Raw genomic sequence first — 18,197 nt, forward strand, 5'->3', positions numbered from 1 at the left:
ACTCTACATCGCCCCTTAACCCACTCCACATCGCTCCTTTACCCACTCTACATCGCTCCCTTATCCACTCTACATCGCCCCTTTATCCACTCTACATCGCCCCTTAACCCACTCTACATCGCCCCTTATCCACTCTACATCGCTCCCTAACCCACTCTCCATCGCCCCTTTATCCACTCCACATCGCCCCTTTATCCACTCTACATCGCCCCTTTATCCATTCCACATCGCTCCTTTATCCACTCCACATCGCCCCTTTATCCACTCTACATCGCCCCTTTATCCACTCCACATCGCTCCCTAACCCACTCCACATCGCCCCTTATCCACTCTACATCGTTCCTTATCCACTCCACATCGCCCCCTAATCCACTCTACATCGCTCCCTTATCCACTCCACATCGCTCCCTTATCCACTCTACATCGCCCCTTCATCCATTCCACATCGCCCCTTTAACCACTCTACATCGCCCCTTTATCCACTCCACATCGCTCCTTAACCCACTCTACATCGCTCCCTAACCCACTCTACATCGCCCCTTAACCCACTCTACATCGTCCCTTTACCCACTCTACATCGCCCCTTTATCCACTCTACATCGCTCCTTAACCCACTCCACATCGCCCCTTTATCCACTCTACATCGCCCCTTTATCCACTCTACATCGCTCCCTTACCCACCTTACATCGCTCCCTTATCCACTCTACATCGCCCCTTAACCCACCTGACATCGCTTTAATCACCTCGCCTCAATACCGCTATGACCTCTTTAGACCACAATAATAACTTGTGCCTTGTCCCCCTTCACTTCCCCTCTTCCACCTCTTGCCACTGCCCTGACCATGTGCCTCTCAGGGAGCTTGGCAAGAAATTTGATGAAATTCAAAACCTTAAAATTACCTCAAATAACAACCCTACTAACATCCTTAATAACCTCTGCACTGGCCTCGAAACCTTCCTCGGCTTCAACCCAGAATCCAAAGGCTACGACGGCAGTGGCATTGTGTACTCCGACTTGGATAGGCTGTGTGACGGGGTGATGGGATTTTTGAGTGGTGTGCTTGGTGCGGTGAAAAACACTCAGACATACAATGTAGGTAGAAAAACATTACAAAACCTGGTAAGTAATGAAATTAACAAACATCTTTGCTCAGGTCACGAGGGCTTTAAAACGCTTTTCGACGAGTTGCCTCAGCGCACCGCGGCGTATAACAGTGAAGTGGACCAGGGGAATGAGAGGGTGAAGAGGCCGATAAAAAAACTGATAAACCACGTAAATGACGATACGAAATGGAAAAAAAGTTTGAAACAAATTTTAGAAGATGAAAAGGTTAATGACCCCGACACAATTGAGAGGCTTTACCGTGAAGTCAATGACAGGTTGGCCGAGTGTAAGACTTTTGCAAACACGTATAATGTAGCTTTTAATTTAGAAGTAGACAGACAAATGAGAGACGCAGTTAATGATCTTAATGACAAATTGAGAAACGATGTAAAAAATGCTTCGAAAGCAGTCAAACATGAAACAAAGCGACTTGAACAGTTGGCGCAGAAAGAGTGGGAGGACTATAAATACATGAAGAAATCGGTGAGAGTAACAATGGACACTTTAAAATTAAAAGTGAATGGTGAGATAAAATACCAGGTGGATGAACTTGTTAAGCGTTTGAAATTGAAGGTTCAGCAAATTAAAACTAAGCTGGAAACAATAAAAACATCACTTGAAGAGTACATCCTAAACTTGACTAAGTGGAAGGAAGCGGGTGCGGAGGCTGTAAAACTGGCGAAGAAGCAATGCGGTGTGATTGTTGAGAAGTTGAATGGAGGAGATACTGAGAAAGACGCTGGCACTAAAGGTGGCGTAAAATATGCAGCGGAGCAGCTGAGAGAGAAGGCGGAGGAGCTTAGGGGGAAGGCGTACGCGGCTAAGACGCAGGTTGAAGGTTTGGTGCTGGCGGCCATAGGGGCTGTAAAGGACATGGACAGGACTCTTAAGGATGAGTTGGCGGCGGTGAAAAGTCAGATTAAGATTAAGCTGGATCAATATATCAAGAACAAGTTTATCGATCAGATTAGGGATGCGCTTGAGGGCATGACGGATAAGATTGCTCGACGGAACGGTCAAAATGCAAAACCCGAGGGCCATTTAGAAAGAATAGTTACTGGTGTAAGCGAATATGCGCGTTTGTTTGAACAGAAATTCAAGGCGGCAATAGTGGAATTAATTGGACGTTTGGTGGAGAGTGAGGGAATAAGGACGTATATTTACTGGTATGTCAGTGATGTTGCCAATAAGAGTACTTTGAGGGGGACGGATGAGAACGAAAAACTTGACGCAGTGAAGAGAACCATTCAGGAGTACATGAAGCATAATATTCAATATTATGTCGATACAGCTGCCCAGTCAGCCGGGCTTAGAGACGCCATCGAAGACTTGAGTCAACTTGTAGGAAGTTTTAGAATTTTTTCCAGGGATATCGAGAAGGAAATTAGAGTTCAGCTTAATGCTAATACCGTTACATCCACACTCGCAGGCATGGTGACAACTAACGACTTACCAACAACCAGTAATGGCTTTCTGAATTCCGCCATCGAAATGATCGTATCAACAGTCAGCACCTTCAGTAAACATATGTGTCAAGAAGTCAAACTGTTGATTGAGACGGCTAATATTGCTGACTTGCAAAGAGCAATGGATAAGGTTAAGGGGCTCGGGCAGAGCCTCAAGGGAGAACTTAAAACAATTGGCTCGACGAACCTCTCCACCCAATATGATACAAAACTCATAGAAATACTTAATGGCCAACTGCCAGAAAAAAGCGGTACAGTCGACGTTGTTTCTTCGGCAAGTCTTGTAGCATACCGTTCCCATGTGAACACCGCATTCGGTGAACCAACCGGTAAACTTCCTTCAGCGATCAACAATATCCAGAAGCAAGGACTTGCATCGCTCGCAGAGCTGGTTAATGAACCTGGCAATGATGACACAATAGGCACTCAGACTTTTAACAAATTGCGCGCCACCGTCGACTCCAACCTCGAAAAATTCACCACCGGCGTCAAGGACCTCGTCAAAAAGGAAAACACCGGCACCGACAAAGACAGTGTCCATGCCTACCTGGAAGATTTGGGAAAGATGCTTGAGAGAGAAGATATTGTCCAGCTCTCGGCTGATGGCTTAGCTCGTGAACATACTGTCAAAGGCATAGAGAAGATTATTGAGAATTTCACCACTCTTAAGAGCAACCTGGAAACCGGTCCCATTGCCTGGGCCAACAACTTCATCGTATTCTATGCAGACGTAGAAAGACAAGAAACCATCCGACTACTGGCACAATATGTTGACACCGAAGCCCAAAAGACTCAAACCACCCTCACCACTCTTGCGCGGAAACAATACGTCACCTCCGTCAAGGCGCTCCTCACCGCGTTCGCGGAAAAGGTCAGCGAGGAGTTGGCGCCGTTGCCGGCGGAGATTGATGAGGATCTGACGATCGGGTTCAAGGGGTTGATGAGGGTTATGGGAGGGGTTAGTAGTGATACTGGTAAGCCTAAAAGCGGTGCAGAAAGTTTGCTTGAAAAAATTAAAAAAGTAGCCGAGCGTTTTTCCGTTGGTTCAAGAGGTGCGATAACAACTAAAGAAAATTTCGAAGAACTATCCAAAGCATTTCAAGCATATTTTGCTCCTGTTTATCAGTACATCAATGATCAAATTAGTGCACAACTTAGAAGTAATCCTCAAGCCTTGCCTCCACCTCCTGCTACGGACGACAACCTTACTCACCTCACCGACGTCAACTCCAAATTCAACGAATTACTCAACCACCTAAAAACTGAAGTTTCCTCACCCAGAACATATATATTTGACAATACTTTCACCAAAAAGCATGATCTACTCTCCACCTCCCTCCACCATCTCACCCCCTCCGCCTTCGCCAACCCCCGGCACCCGGAGCTGCTCGATGCGGTTAGACAGGGGCTGGAGGGGTTTGTCGAGCAGATGGAGCGGGTGTATGTGAACGGGTATGAGGGAGATCCATCTATTCATTTTGCTTGGGATGGCACGTTTACAAGTAAATTAAGCGATCATGGTAAGAATTGCTGTAAAGTATTTCTCACAGTGCTGGAGATACTGAGTCACGACTTGGAAGAGTTGATGACAAAGTCTTCAAAGCAGTGGATGAGAAAACAAATTAATACTTATCAAGATGATACTTTTGGCAGATGGTTCGAGAGGCAAGGTTACAAGGTTAACACCGTTAAGGGCAAGCAGCATGGTGAGTTGCAGGACAAGGAGACTATGATGGGCAGCAAAATTTGCGATGAGATTCTAAGCCAACGCATTAAGAATTTTACTAAAGATAGCTTGCAGACGCCGTGGATTAAAGAACTTCTCGATCTCAAAAAAGCTACTAAGGGAAATACTCATCCACCCACTGTCCTAGACATTCTTCAATACCTCTCCTACCACCTCCACCATTACTATGAAGTCTGTCATTTGGGCACTTCAGGTTCTAAAAAACAACCATCTTCGATTTACGAAATGCTCATATGGTTCGCAGGCCTGCCTAATAATTCGGTCCATCGCGAATTAACGTTTAACTATTTCAGTACATTATTCGACGAGGCTGATGAACAAGCGTCGGATGAGAATAAGAAAGCGGTTATCGCTGTCGTTAATGGAGATGCGGAGGCAGGTGTACAAACTGAACCTTCAATTTCCGTCGTCAGCGACGTGTCCTTGCCAGCATATCCGCACAACATCACACCTGGTAGCCTCACTGCTGCGCTTACGGACGTATGCGCACAATCGCATTCAGTTCTCACAGCAATCCAAGGCCACGGTCATGCTGGTGGCGTATATGCTGTAGACTTCAACACCAATGAATTTAAATTCTCGTATCCAAGTGATCCTGCCAAATGCTTCGACGTGCTTGTAGATATGTTGCATAGACTCTACGACCAACTCTATTTCTTATTCATCCAGTGCTCACGTACGTACAAGACAAACAGTTGGCGTGAGTGTTGGTATGGCAGATACGTAGGGGGCTCGGATTGGCGGTGCAATGATAAACAATGTCCTAACCAAATGAATGGCCAAACGTGTAACCAAATTGCCAATCAAAAGGCCGACCAAACATGTGACCAACACCCTAAGTGCGGTCTTAAATCACCGTTACAGTCATTTTTGGAGGATGGCCTACCGGGGTTCCTCCCTCACCAGTTTGGCAAACCAGGTTGTAAGTTGGAATGCACAGTGGCTAAACACAGAGGAATTCCATGTATGACACCTATGGGTTTCTCAGATATCAGCAATGTAGCGTCGCATACTAAGCAAGGTGAACACATTAAAGAAGTCCTCGATGAGCTCTGTGGTAATTCAGAAGCGCCGCTTACCAGAATATGTAGCCAGTTGCTTTGTCTTTTGCAACGCCCCCCTCAGACTCTCGGCGATATGTTTGCATTCTACTACAATTTCTTTGTCGATTGGAATCGCAATATCAAAGGTAGAGTAGATGTTAAGACGCATAAGAAAAGCGCATTCATCGATGCCGTTACAGGGGCCAACTTCGGCGTACCCTATCCCCAATTGGACATGCCAACGGTATTCTTTACGAGAACGCAGAACGATCTCCATACCAAAGGAGACATGTTGTGTCTCTTCAGCTGCGACAGTACGTCGTCGTCGACGGCAACATGTGGCCGTTATTTGAAGCCATTCCGCCTCAACACGTGGACTGTGTTCTCCCAAGAGCACGCCGACAAATACCTATCTTGGATTTTATACATTACCGAAACCTTATACCAATTGCTTGAGCAATTATACAAAGAATGCTGCAGCAATTGCGATAAACCAGGCACGAGATGCTCAGGTAAAGTCTGCTCTAAAACATGTAAAGTTAAATATACCGACGAAGGTAAAAGCAGAAAATCCGACAAGCCATGCCACACTGTGCACTGCAAACCTATTTCTCACTGCCCGTTCACACGTCCCACTTTGTGTAAGTATGGCTTCGTCTTCAAAAGCCTATCGAACATGAGCGGAGAAAGCGGCGAAGAAACGATACGTACTTGCAAAGATCTATGTAACGCATTGCAGAAAGTTCTGAGCGATAAAATAGATGACGAGGCTCCACTCGCCAAATTAGTACACGACGTAATCCCCAAATTCATATGGAACATCAGAAGCAAATTCTTCTGGCTCAACGTCGCCCTCTGGCTCCTCTCCCTTCTCTACCTCCTCCACATCATGGTCATCCGCCTCGACCTGCTCCACATCAAATCGCATTTGCACTCACCCTCAAGTCATAGGATAGCCGCTCAATCACTACTCGCTGCTGCACGTGTTGGCAGCCTTGGCAAGATATCGTACCTGCAACCATAATCGTACTCACGTGTTTACTATCTACACTCACCTAGCATCACCTACTCACCTAACTTATGAATTGTGCTTTAATCTGTTGCATCACTCACTAATCGTTGTATGTGATTGTGTAGTACTTAACTGATGTGCTGACCAATGTGCTGACCAAGGTGCTGACCAAAGCGCTGACCAAAGCGCTGACCAAAGCGCTGACCAAAGCCATGACCAAAATGCTGACCAACCACCTGACCAATGCCATGACCAACGTGGTGACCAACGTGCTGACCAATGTGCTGACCAAAGTGGTGACCAAGGTGGTGACCAATGTGGTGACCAACGTGCTGACCAATGCCATGACCAAGGTGCTGACCAATGCCATGACCAAGGTGGTGACCAACGTGGTGACCAACGTGGTGACCAACGTGGTGACCAAGTTAAGGTCACGGCAGCGATGACATGGTTACGGCAGCGATGACATGGTCACGGCAGCGATGACATGGTTACGGCAGCGATGACATGGTCACGGCAGCGATGGCATGGACACGGCAGCGATGACATGGACACGGCAGCGATGACATGGTTACGGCAGCGATGACATGGTCACGGCAGCGATGACATGGTTACGGCAGCGATGACATGGTCACAAGTGGTGATTATCATCCACTCTACATCGCTCCCTATCCCACTCCACATCGCTCCCTAATCCACTCTACATCGCCCCTTAACTTACTCTACATCGCTCCCTAACCCACTCTACATCGCTCCTTAACCCACTCTACATCGCTCCCTAACCCACTCTACATCGCCCCTTTATCCACTCCACATCGCTCCTTAACCCACTCTTCACCGCCCCTTTATCCACTCTACATCGCTCCCTTATCCACTCTACATCGCCCCTTTATCCACTCTACATCGCTCCTTTATCCACTCCACATCGCCCCTTATCCACTCCACATCGCCCCTTTACCCACTCCACATCGCCCCTTTACCCACTCCACATCGCCCCTTAACCCACTCTACATCGCCCCTTAACCCACTCTACATCGCCCCTTTATCCACTCTACATCGCCCCTTAACCCACTCTACATCGCCCCTTTATCCACTCTACATCGCCCTTTACCCACTCTACATCGCCCCTTATCCACTCTACATCGCTCCCTAACCCACTCCACATCGCTCCTCTATCCACTCTACATCGCCCCTTTACCCACTCCACATCGCTCCTTAACCCACTCTACATCGCCCCTTTATCCACCTTACATCGTCCCTTAACCCACTCTACATCGCCCCTTTACCCACTCTACATCGCCCCTTTACCCACTCTACATCGCTCCCTAACCCACTCTACATCGCCCCTTATCCACTCTACATCGCTCCCTAATCCACTCCACATCGCTCCTTAACCCACTCTACATCGCTCCCTAATCCACTCTACATCGCTCCCTAACCCACTCTACATCGCCCCTTTATCCACTCCACATCGCCCCTTTATCCACTCTACATCGCCCCTTTACCCACTCTTCATCGCTCCCTTATCCACTCCACATCGCTCCCTAACCCACTCTACATCGCCCCTTTATCCACTCTACATCGCTCCTTTATCCACTCTACATCGCTCCCTAACCCACTCTACATCGCTCCTTAACCCACTCTACATCGCTCCCTAACCCACTCTACATCGCCCCTTTATCCACTCCACATCGCTCCTTAACCCACTCTTCACCGCCCCTTTATCCACTCTACATCGCCCCTTTATCCACTCCACATCGCTCCCTAATCCACTCTACATCGCCCCTTTATCCACTCCACATCGCTCCTTTACCCACTCTACATCGCTCCTTTACCCACTCTACATCGCTCCCTAATCCACCCTACATCGCCCCTTTATCCACTCTACATCGCTCCCTTATCCACTCTACATCGCCCCTTTACCCACTCCACATCGCCCCTTTACCCACTCTACATCGCTCCCTAACCCACTCTACATCGCCCCTTAACCCACTCTGCATCGCTCCCTTATCCACTCTACATCGCTCCCTAACCCACTCTACATCGCCCCTTTATCCACTTTACATCGCTCCTTAGCCCGCTCTACATCGCCCCTTTATCCACTCTACATCGCCCCTTTATCCACTCTACATCGCTCCCTAACCCACTCTACATCGCTCCCTAACCCACTCTACATCGCCCCTTTATCCACTCTACATCGCCCCTTTACCCACTCTACATCGCTCCCTAATCCACTCTACATCGCCCCTTTACCCACTCTACATCGCTCCCTAATCCACCCTTCATCGCTCCCTAATCCACTCTACATCGCCCCTTTATCCACTCTACATCGCTCCCTAACCCACTCTACATCGCCCCTTTGTCCACTCCACATCGCTCCCTAACCCACGCTACATCGCCCCTTAACCCACTCTACATCGCTCCTTATCCACTCTACATCGCTCCCTTATCCACTCTACATCGCCCCTTTACCCACTGTACATCGCTCCTTATCCACTCTACATCGCTCCCTTATCCACTCTACATCGCCCCTTTACCCACTGTACATCGCTCCTTAACCCACTCTACATCGCTCCTTTATCCACTCTACATCGCTCCTTTATCCACTCTACATCGCCCCTTAACCCACTCTACATCTCCCCTTTATCCACTCTACATCGCTCCTTTACCCACTCTACATCGTCCCTTATCCACTCTACATCGCTCCCTAACCCACTCTACATCGCTCCCTAACCCACTCTACATCGCTCCCTTATCCACTCTACATCGCCCCTTTATCCACTCTACATCGCCCCTTAACCCACTCTACATCGCTCCTTTATCCACTCCACATCGCCCCTTTATCCACTCTACATCGCCCCTTTACCCACTCTACATCGCCCCTTTACCCACTCCACATCGCCCCTTTAACCCACTCTACACCGCCCCTTTATCCACACTACATCGCTCTCTAACCCACTCTACATCGCTCCTTTATCCACTCTACATCGCTCCCTAACCCACTCCACATCGCCCCTTTATCCACCTTACATCGCTCCTTAACCTCCTCTAATCGCTCCTTAACCCACTCTACATCGCCCCTTTATCCACTCTACATCGCTCCTTTATCCACTCTACATCGCTCCTTTATCCACTCTACATCGCTCCTTTATCCACTCTACATCGCCCCTTAACCCACTCTACATCACTCCCTAACCCACTCTCCATCGCCCCTTAACCCACTCTACATCCCTCGAATCATCTCGCCTTAATACTGCTATGACTATCTTAAACCATCCTCATAACTTGTGCCTTGTCCCCCTTCCCTTCCCTTCTTCCACCTCTTGCCACTGCCCTGACCATGTGCCGCCTAGTGAGCTTGACAAGAAATTTGACAAAATTTAAAACCTCAAAAATACCTCAAATAATGACCCTAATAACATCCTTAATAACCTCTGCTCCGGCCTCGAAAAATTCCTCGGCTTCAACCCTGACTCCAAAGGCTACGATGGCCAGGGGATTGTGTACTCCGACCTTGACAGGCTGTGTGACGGGGTGATGGGATTTTTGAGTGGTGTGCTTGATGCGGTGAAAGATGATGATGCGGTTAGAACGTACGATAAAGATATCAGTGGAGATAAAATTGATACAGTTATTAACACCTTAAATAAAAAAATTGGCTCCGGGCGTCATGGGCTTGCGGCGTCTGTCGCCGCGGTGAAGGGGTGGTTGGAGGGGTATGAATTAGAATACCGCAAAAAAGCAAGCAACGTCACAGAGGTTCTAGGTGAGTTGAAAACCAAAATTGCAGGTAAATACACTCATGATGTTGCAGGTGCTGCGGGTGAGAAGCTGGAGACCCAGTTGACCAGGTGGACAGAGACACTTGAGTCCATCGAGCTGGACGTTAATAACACTGAAAACCAATATGTTAATATGCTAGATAGTACATTAAAACGTGATGCGATGCGTGAAGTTAAGCCGATTAACACATCGGTTAATATGTTGCTTGATGCTGCTCAGAATCCTGAGGTGACTGAACAGGTGAAGGTCGTCGACTGGATGCTGGATGAGCAAGAAAAACGCGTAAAGAATGAGATTCGGAAACATTCGAAGCAGTTGAGAGAAACCTCTGATGGTGAGTTCCGCAAAGTATTAGGGAAAATATTTGAATTGAAAAATAATAAGCATGAGCAATTTGGACATGTCCGAAATGTAGTGGGGATGGCAAAGGAGGAGGCGCAGGGCTTGTTGGCAAGATTCGACGGAGAATATCGGAAGCAGATTATTCGTCATTTTGACGCAATCAAAGGAGCGCTCGCTGACGTTAATATGAAAGAAAATCCAACTGGTAAAATGAATACATCTAAACTCAAAGAGGATGCTGAAAAAATAAAAACTTCGTTGGAAACCATATCCCTCAGGTTGGGAGGCCATGTTGGTGAGTTGGAAAATTGGATGTACAAGACTAAAAACCACATAAATGAGTTCAAAGAACAGGAAGTTGAAAAAATCATTGAGCTAAACAAAGGGGGATTTGGGAGTTGGAAAGAAAATATAACGCAGGCCGCAAAAGAGGTTTATACGGAGACGAATAGGTTCGATGAACAATTTCAGTTATTAAAGGCGAAATTGGAAGAAGAGGTTGAACATGTTAATGGAAGAGGCGGCGCGTTGTCACAGCTTACCGCGCTTGAGAATCATATGAACGGAGAGGTGCCTAGGGAGTTGGCCGGTTTTAAAACAAATGGGTGGACGTTGACTGAGCAGATCACTGAGCTTACGAGTAGAATAACAACAAACGTAAAAGAATACGTTAAAACACATTTAGGAAAACAGATAAAGGGTGAAGTAGAAAAAAAAACAAATAAAATCATAAAGCAAGATGCGAGACAGGGCGGAGATAATGGCTTTCTTGGTGATATCGAAACAAAGATTTACGCGTATGCGAAGACCTTCCAACTGCAACAGTTTGGCAATAAGGTCGAGGAGTGGATTATAAACATATTACAGAAAGATCCGGTTAAAGAATGGCTTGCAGCGTATATATCGTCCAACGCGAATGGAAGGCTCGGAAACAAACAAACACATGAGTTGCATACTCCGATTCTGAATGCAATAAAAATAGCTGTGGAGGCAGCTATTAGAACAGCCGGTGAAATGATCGAAGTTCAAGGCAAAGATCAAATTAGAGACAACATAGAAACTGTTAAAAAAGCCTGCAACCATTTTGCTACCCAACTTGAAGCGCATTTTACGAGTGCCAAAATTAATGGTTTTGTGAAGGATTTAGTTGACAAAGTGGAGAAAACGTTGACGGGTGCACACTCGAATACAGTTTACAGCGCACATCTCGTAATCGCCTTGCAAGCTACCCTTGCTTCACTTGCCGCTAAAGCTAGGCAGGTTGCTTCTGAACTGGATTCGTTGGTAATCAGTAGTCAGCACAACATTGCACTGAATTTGCAAAGTGCGATACGAGACGTTAAAGCACTCGGTAACAGTATTGAGATGGAGATTGGAAAGACTGATAGTGTCCCCCACGGCTCTGCCGAGAATCTTGGTCACCAAATTCAAACTCAACTTGGCAATCAAGCGACAAATAGGGACTTTGACAACCAGCTCTGTGAGCTTTTGCAAGCTGCAATAAAAAATGGTGTCAAGAAGTTGCAGGAAGCACTTAACGGTTCTGCTATCAGCAAACTCAAAAGTGTTGATAAAAGCGTTGAAGGCGTTGTTGAATCAGCCAAACAGGCCAAAGAAGGGGTTGCAGGTCGAGTGAAAGAAATTGAAACGAACCTCACCGAACTGATGAGCTGGATTACCGAAACCGGAAATATCGTTAAAAATGAATTACAAAAGCTGATTAACTATAAAATATATGGCTCGCTAACTGAAGTCAAAAACAAAATTGGAACACTGCGTACTACTGATTTGTACAACGTGATAGATACCGACATTAAAGCCGTCAATGCGATAATCGCCTCACTGGAATCGCTTCCCGGAGTTGTTGACACGATGAAAGGGGAGACGGAAGCGAAAATGGAAACTTTGCAAGAAAACGTAGATGTACTTCAAAAGCTATTGGTAAACATCGAAGTTAATGTCAAACTTGCCGACGAACAGATCGAGAAGTCTATTGATGTCGTTCAACAATGTCTTCAAGATTCCTGTGAGAACGTCACAACAGCTATCGAATTACTTGAAAACAACCTTATTGCCGTCGTTGCAGATGCATTTCAACGAGTGACGCAGGAAGTCCGGGCAATGTTCGCCAAAGAAAGAACCGCCCACCTCTCCGCCCTCAAGACCCTCCTCTCCACCCAGCTCAAGATCATCACCTGCACCGTCAACAAAAACCTCAACACCGGCCTGAAAGGCTTCCTCAAGACGCTGAGCGGGGATTCTGTCGACGATTACGCGGCTGGTTATAAGGAGCGTCCGAAGCATCTCCCTCCTAAAACTCAGAAGCCCAATCTGCTCGACCCAGTGAAGACCGCTCTTGGCGGAGGTGGACATGGAGAGAAAGTGAAATCGCTGTCCGATAGATCACAAGCCTATTTCCTTCACCTTTTCACCTACTTGCGTAAAGATATGGAGAAACATTTTACTTCTCAGCCTCAGGTCCACGGTGACTATCATAGTCGTATCAACACCATCCGCTCGAACCTCACCACCCTCCTCGACCACATCAGCACTCACAAACACTTCGACCACCAGGTGCCCCAAATGCTCGACACACTCAAGAAGTCCCTTACCACCTTCACGTCCTCGCACTTCGGCAACGCATCCTACCCCGTGCTCGACGCCTTTCCCCGAAGCCTGGAGCAGTTCGTCGACGAGCTGGAGAGGATGTACGTGAATAGGTATGATGGGCATAAGCAGAAGGTTAATATGGGTAAATTGGTTATTAGTGATGGTGATAAAGGTGAAAAATTAACGGATGACGGCAGAAACTTGTCGAAGGTATTTTTGACGAGTTTGGTGACTTTGAAAGCCGGGTTAGACGAGTTAAAGCAGAATGCTCCAAACGCCTGGAGAGGAAGACAAATTTATTTGCAAGACAGTAACGAAGATGAAAACTCATTTGGTCAATTTTTGAACAAGTGCGGTTACAAAGTTTCCAAGTCGCATGATTCCCATGAAGGTCACCTGAGGAATAAGGAGCAGTGCAAAGGTCAATATATCCACGACGGTCTTCTTGTAGGCGATAAGCAGCATATTTATCACTCAGATAAAAACGGTAAACGTGCACTCGAGATACTTTTCGACTATTTGGAGACATACAACGACTTATGCCATCTCTCAACATTAACCTCCAAGAGACAGCCATGCTCCGTGTACGAGATGCTCGCTTGGCTCTCGGGACTAACGCACAATCCGGTACACCAAAGTAAGCTAAGCGTAGCCATCATGAACGTTTTGGAAGAGCTATACAAAAGAGGTAGAGAAGATGAGGGAGAACATGGCGACGTATTAGCAGTAGAACGACAAGCAGACGGAGGGGAGTTCAAAGTGTCATTGGTTGATGCACGCTCCGTATCCCTGGAAGCCTACCCACGTGACGTATCATATGATGAACTGTGGGCAGCCGTGACGCATATATGTTCGACTTCATATGACGTCCTTTGCGCAATTGCCGGTCACGGCGACGAATTCACGACATACGCTGTGGACTATTCCAACAATCACATGAAATTCAATTACCCCCAAAACGGGGAAGATTGTCTCGATATGCTCCTTGACATCCTTCGTCGAATGTTGCCAACATTACAATATTTGTATAGTCAGTGCAGGCTCAGCAATGGGCTCAACGGTTGGCAAGCGTGCAAGTACGGCAAGGATATCATGACAGCCAAATGGCCATGCAAAGTTCATCCATCCGACGAACCAGATAATAAATCAAACTGCCAAGCAAAGTGTAAACCAACGTGCCAAGCAAAGTGCGAAGTAACGTGCCAAGTAGATTGCCAACCAACATCGCCATTGATGAGTTACCTGAACGACTGCTTGCCGGGTCATTTACCTCATCAACTTACTAAAATTGGATGTAAGTACGAGTGTTCCAATTGCTCAACTTCTAAAAAGGGTAAGCCTTGCCTGACGCCTCTTGGATTCAAAGGTTTCTCCGGATCCACACGTATGGGTAAGGACATATGTGAAGTGCTGACCAAATTCATCAACATCAAGCATCTTACGGGTCTATTCACGCTGATTCCCAAGCCGCCTTCCACGTTGCCAGAGCACTTCGGTTTTACCTTGGCGCTGGCGATTGGTATTAATGCAACATCTAGAACTAATAATTACGATCCTCATGCGTTTAGAGGCGTGTTTGCCGCATCCATCTACGAGCAAACTATTAACCTCTGTACCGACCAATCCACATTGACCAATGCGTTAACCGACGCATATGGGTCGCCGTCTCCAACACATGGCGTATGCGAACATGCCCACGTTAGAAATCTCACGGCGTCCGATAGCTGCAAAGGGAAGACCAATTTGGAACTCGAATGCGCTCCGTACCTTGCCAATTTATCTGTCGACTGTTATCGATACCTCGGTAAAAAGCATTCCAACCTCTACTTGTCATGGGCTGTCTACCTCCCTTGGAGCTTTTGGACGAATCTTAAAAATCTATATGACGCGTTTTGCAACATTTACTGTCAAGACTGGGGCTGTCGTGGTTGCTTAAGAGGCGACAAGTGCAAACGTGGAGAACATGGATCAATAAGTGACGCTTCCAAACAACCTAATTGCCAATGCCACTCCATTGTTGACTGCAGAGGCGTCGCTCCAACTTTGTACAGTTATGGCTTTTCCTTCGGTGACCCATCGAAATTGCAGAACGAGCATTATCCAAACACATGTGCCGACTTCCGCAAGCAATTGAAAAATGTATTGAAGTCGGAATACTTCACAAAATTATTTGAAGAGTGTGACAAATTCTTATTCACCATCAGAGAGCCCTTCATCTGGCTCAACGTCGCCCTCTGGCTCCTCTCCTTCCTCTACCTCCTCCACATCATGGTCATCCGCCTCGACCTGCTCCACATCAAATCGCATTTGCACTCACCATCATCACATCGCATCGCCACGCAATCACTACTCGCCGCTGCACGTGTTAAAGCACTCAACAAAGTGCTGTACCTGCAACCTTGATAGACCACCTCACCACCACTCACCTAACTCACTACCTAGCAACCCACCGCCTAACCTAATACTCACCCAAATATATTACGTAATTCCTACTCAGCAATTGGCAGTTAATGTAGTTCATGCAATTATAGGTTCTTGTTTTGCGATATAGAGTTGTGAGCTACAGGTGAAATGTGCCCACGCCCTCCCATGGCTTTAGTGGGTAGTGATGTCGGGTTATAAGTCATCAACCTACGCTGCTTAAGCGTGTTGTGATAAGTGAACGTGAAGCGTATGAAACGTGACTGTGTTGAACGTTAGCTATCATGTGCGATGTTAGGCAATGAATGTAGCTGCGGTTACCCTATGTGATGGCCAGTGGGCGGCGTAGCTATGTGACATTGATGGCAACGGTGTAAATGAGAAGCACGTTAATCAAGTGATGTGGCTCAGTTAGGCACTAATGATGACACAAAGGTGATGATATTTATAAGCGGAATTGGCAACGTCGGATGGACTGCAATGGATCAAATTGCCTTATCAAATGACACCGGGTGACCTGCATGCCACGGCGAGGATACCAGCCACGTGCTCTACCTCGGTAGTACTTCAGCTTTGGCAGCTGCATAGTTGTGATGTAATTGGATGTAAGTTTTATGGCGGTTAGCCGGGTGGCTGTGGAACTTATGGAAGACGGCAGTGTCCTTGGCTGAGGTACGTGGTTCATGGTTGCAGTTGGTGAGTGCGTTGCTAGGTGATTGATAAGGTTGCAGGTTGAGGGGACTGGGCGCGGCAGTGGTACGTGTTGCAGTAGGTGAGTGCGTTGCTTGAGTGATTGATATGTTTGCAGGCTGAGGGGACTGGGACTGGGAGGGAAGATGGGTTATTACGATTGTATATGTGGTACTGGATGTGTAAGATTAGTAGTATGTTATTGCTGCCCGTGGTGTTGTGAAAAATGTACTACTGGCATTGGTTGCAATGGATGTTGGTATGATTTTAATTATACGCGCAAAAAGAGCAAGCACTGCCATCCTAAAGGATGTGAACAACAACAAAAGCAGTGTACCGACTTTAAAAAATGTGGATGTGAATGTTGCCTGAAGAAACGTCCACCTGAACAGCTTGCTGCCTCCCATTCTTCCTCCGGTGCAGAGTCTTCTGCTCCCTCCGGTGTTGCCGCTCGGACTGGTGGTCTCGATTCCCACGGTGAAGATCTGTCTACCACTTCTACACCTTTCCGCCCTGACCCCCAAGCCATCGCCGCCGTCATCGTTACCCTTATCGTCGCCATCATCCTGCTCGACCTGTGCATCTTCCGCTTCCCGGTGGGCCGCAACATCCGCGATTTCCTCGTACGAAAGATACCCTTCTGCATCGCTTTCTACAGCTGAACTCCGCAATTTGTAAGTGCATAAATCATTAATCCAAATTCCACCGATAACCTAACTGGCAACTGACATCTAATGTTGTAGACAGAGTAGTGATTGCGTTGATGAACAATCGCATGAGCAGTGAGGTGACCAAGCAATTGACCAATGCCATGACCAAGGTGTTGACCAAGGTGCTGACCAATGTGCTGACCAACGTGTTGACCAAAGTGCTGACCAAGTTAGTGGTTATGGCAGCGATGGCATGATCACGGCAGGGGTGACATGATCACGGCAGGGGTGACATGGTTACGGCAGCGATGACATGGACACGGCAGCGATGACATGGTCACGGCAGCGATGAGATGGTTACGGCAGCGATGAGATGGTTACGGCAGCGATGACATGGTTACGGCAGCGATGACACGGTCACGGCAGCGATGACATGGTTACGGCAGCGATGACACGGTCACGGCAGCGATGACAGTGGTGAACAGAGTGGTGATTATTATCCACTCCACATCGCCCCTTAACCCACCCTACATCGCCCCTTTATCCACTCTACATCGCTCCCTAACCCACTCTACATCGCTCCCTAACCCACTCTACATCGCCCCTTTACCCACTCCACATCGCCCCTTAACCTCCTCTAATCGCCCCTTTACCCACTCCACATCGCCCCTTAACCTCCTCTAATCGCCCCTTAACCCACTCCACATCGCTCCCTAACCCACTCCACATCGCCCCTTTATCCACTCTACATCGCTCCTTAACCCACCCTACATCGCCCCTTTAACCACTCTACATCGCTCCCTAACCCACTCTACATCGCCCCTTTATCCACTCTACATCGCTCCCTAACCCACTCTTCATCGCCCCTTTATCCACTCTACATCGCTCCTTTACCCACTCTACATCGCCCCTTTACCCACTCTCCATCGCTCCCTAACCCACTCTACATCGCCCCTTTATCCACTCTACATCGCCCCTTTATCCACTCTACATCGCCCCTTTATCCACTCCACATCGCTCCCTAACCCACTCTACATAGCTCCCTAACCCACTCTACATCGCTCCCTAACCCACTCTACATCGCCCCTTTATCCACTCTACATCGCCCCTTTATCCACTCTACATCGCCCCTTAACCCACTCTACATCGCCCCTTTATCCACTCTACATCGCCCCTTTATCCACTCTACATCGCCCCTTTATCCACTCTACATCGCCCCTTATCCACTCTACATCGCCCCTTAATCCACCTTACATCGCTCCTTAACCCACTCCACATCGTCCCTTATCCACTCTACATCGCCCCTTAACCCACTCTACATCGCTCC

The 18,197-nt window shown here is 47.5% G+C and overlaps 3 protein-coding genes across 3 annotated transcripts; 2 read left to right on the forward strand and 1 right to left on the reverse strand.

Annotated features, from left to right (window-relative positions):
* Window positions 1-761: 761 nt before the first annotated feature.
* Window positions 762-6,386, forward strand: BBBOND_0004400 (hypothetical protein, conserved; the record flags this gene model as incomplete). Its single annotated transcript, XM_012915272.1, has 1 exon — window positions 762-6,386. One exon carries the CDS (start codon window positions 762-764, stop codon window positions 6,384-6,386), a length of 5,625 nt encoding a protein of 1,874 aa, XP_012770726.1.
* Window positions 6,387-9,911: 3,525 nt separating this feature from the next.
* BBBOND_0004410 (hypothetical protein, conserved) lies at window positions 9,912-15,512 on the forward strand (the record flags this gene model as incomplete). The annotated part of the gene is made up of 1 exon (XM_012915273.1): window positions 9,912-15,512. The coding sequence occupies one exon, from the start codon at window positions 9,912-9,914 to the stop codon at window positions 15,510-15,512; it is 5,601 nt and encodes a 1,866-aa protein (XP_012770727.1).
* A 569-nt stretch (window positions 15,513-16,081) lies between these two features.
* Window positions 16,082-17,033, reverse strand: BBBOND_0004420 (hypothetical protein, conserved; the record flags this gene model as incomplete). Its single annotated transcript, XM_012915274.1, is given in 3 exon segments — window positions 16,082-16,339; window positions 16,562-16,933; window positions 16,950-17,033. The coding sequence occupies 3 exon segments, from the start codon at window positions 17,031-17,033 to the stop codon at window positions 16,082-16,084; spliced, it is 714 nt and encodes a 237-aa protein (XP_012770728.1).
* Window positions 17,034-18,197: the final 1,164 nt, after the last annotated feature.

Source organism: Babesia bigemina, scaffold Bbigscaff_72881 (assembly GCF_000981445.1).
Source record: "Babesia bigemina genome assembly Bbig001, scaffold Bbigscaff_72881".
Lineage (NCBI taxonomy): Eukaryota > Apicomplexa > Aconoidasida > Piroplasmida > Babesiidae > Babesia > Babesia bigemina.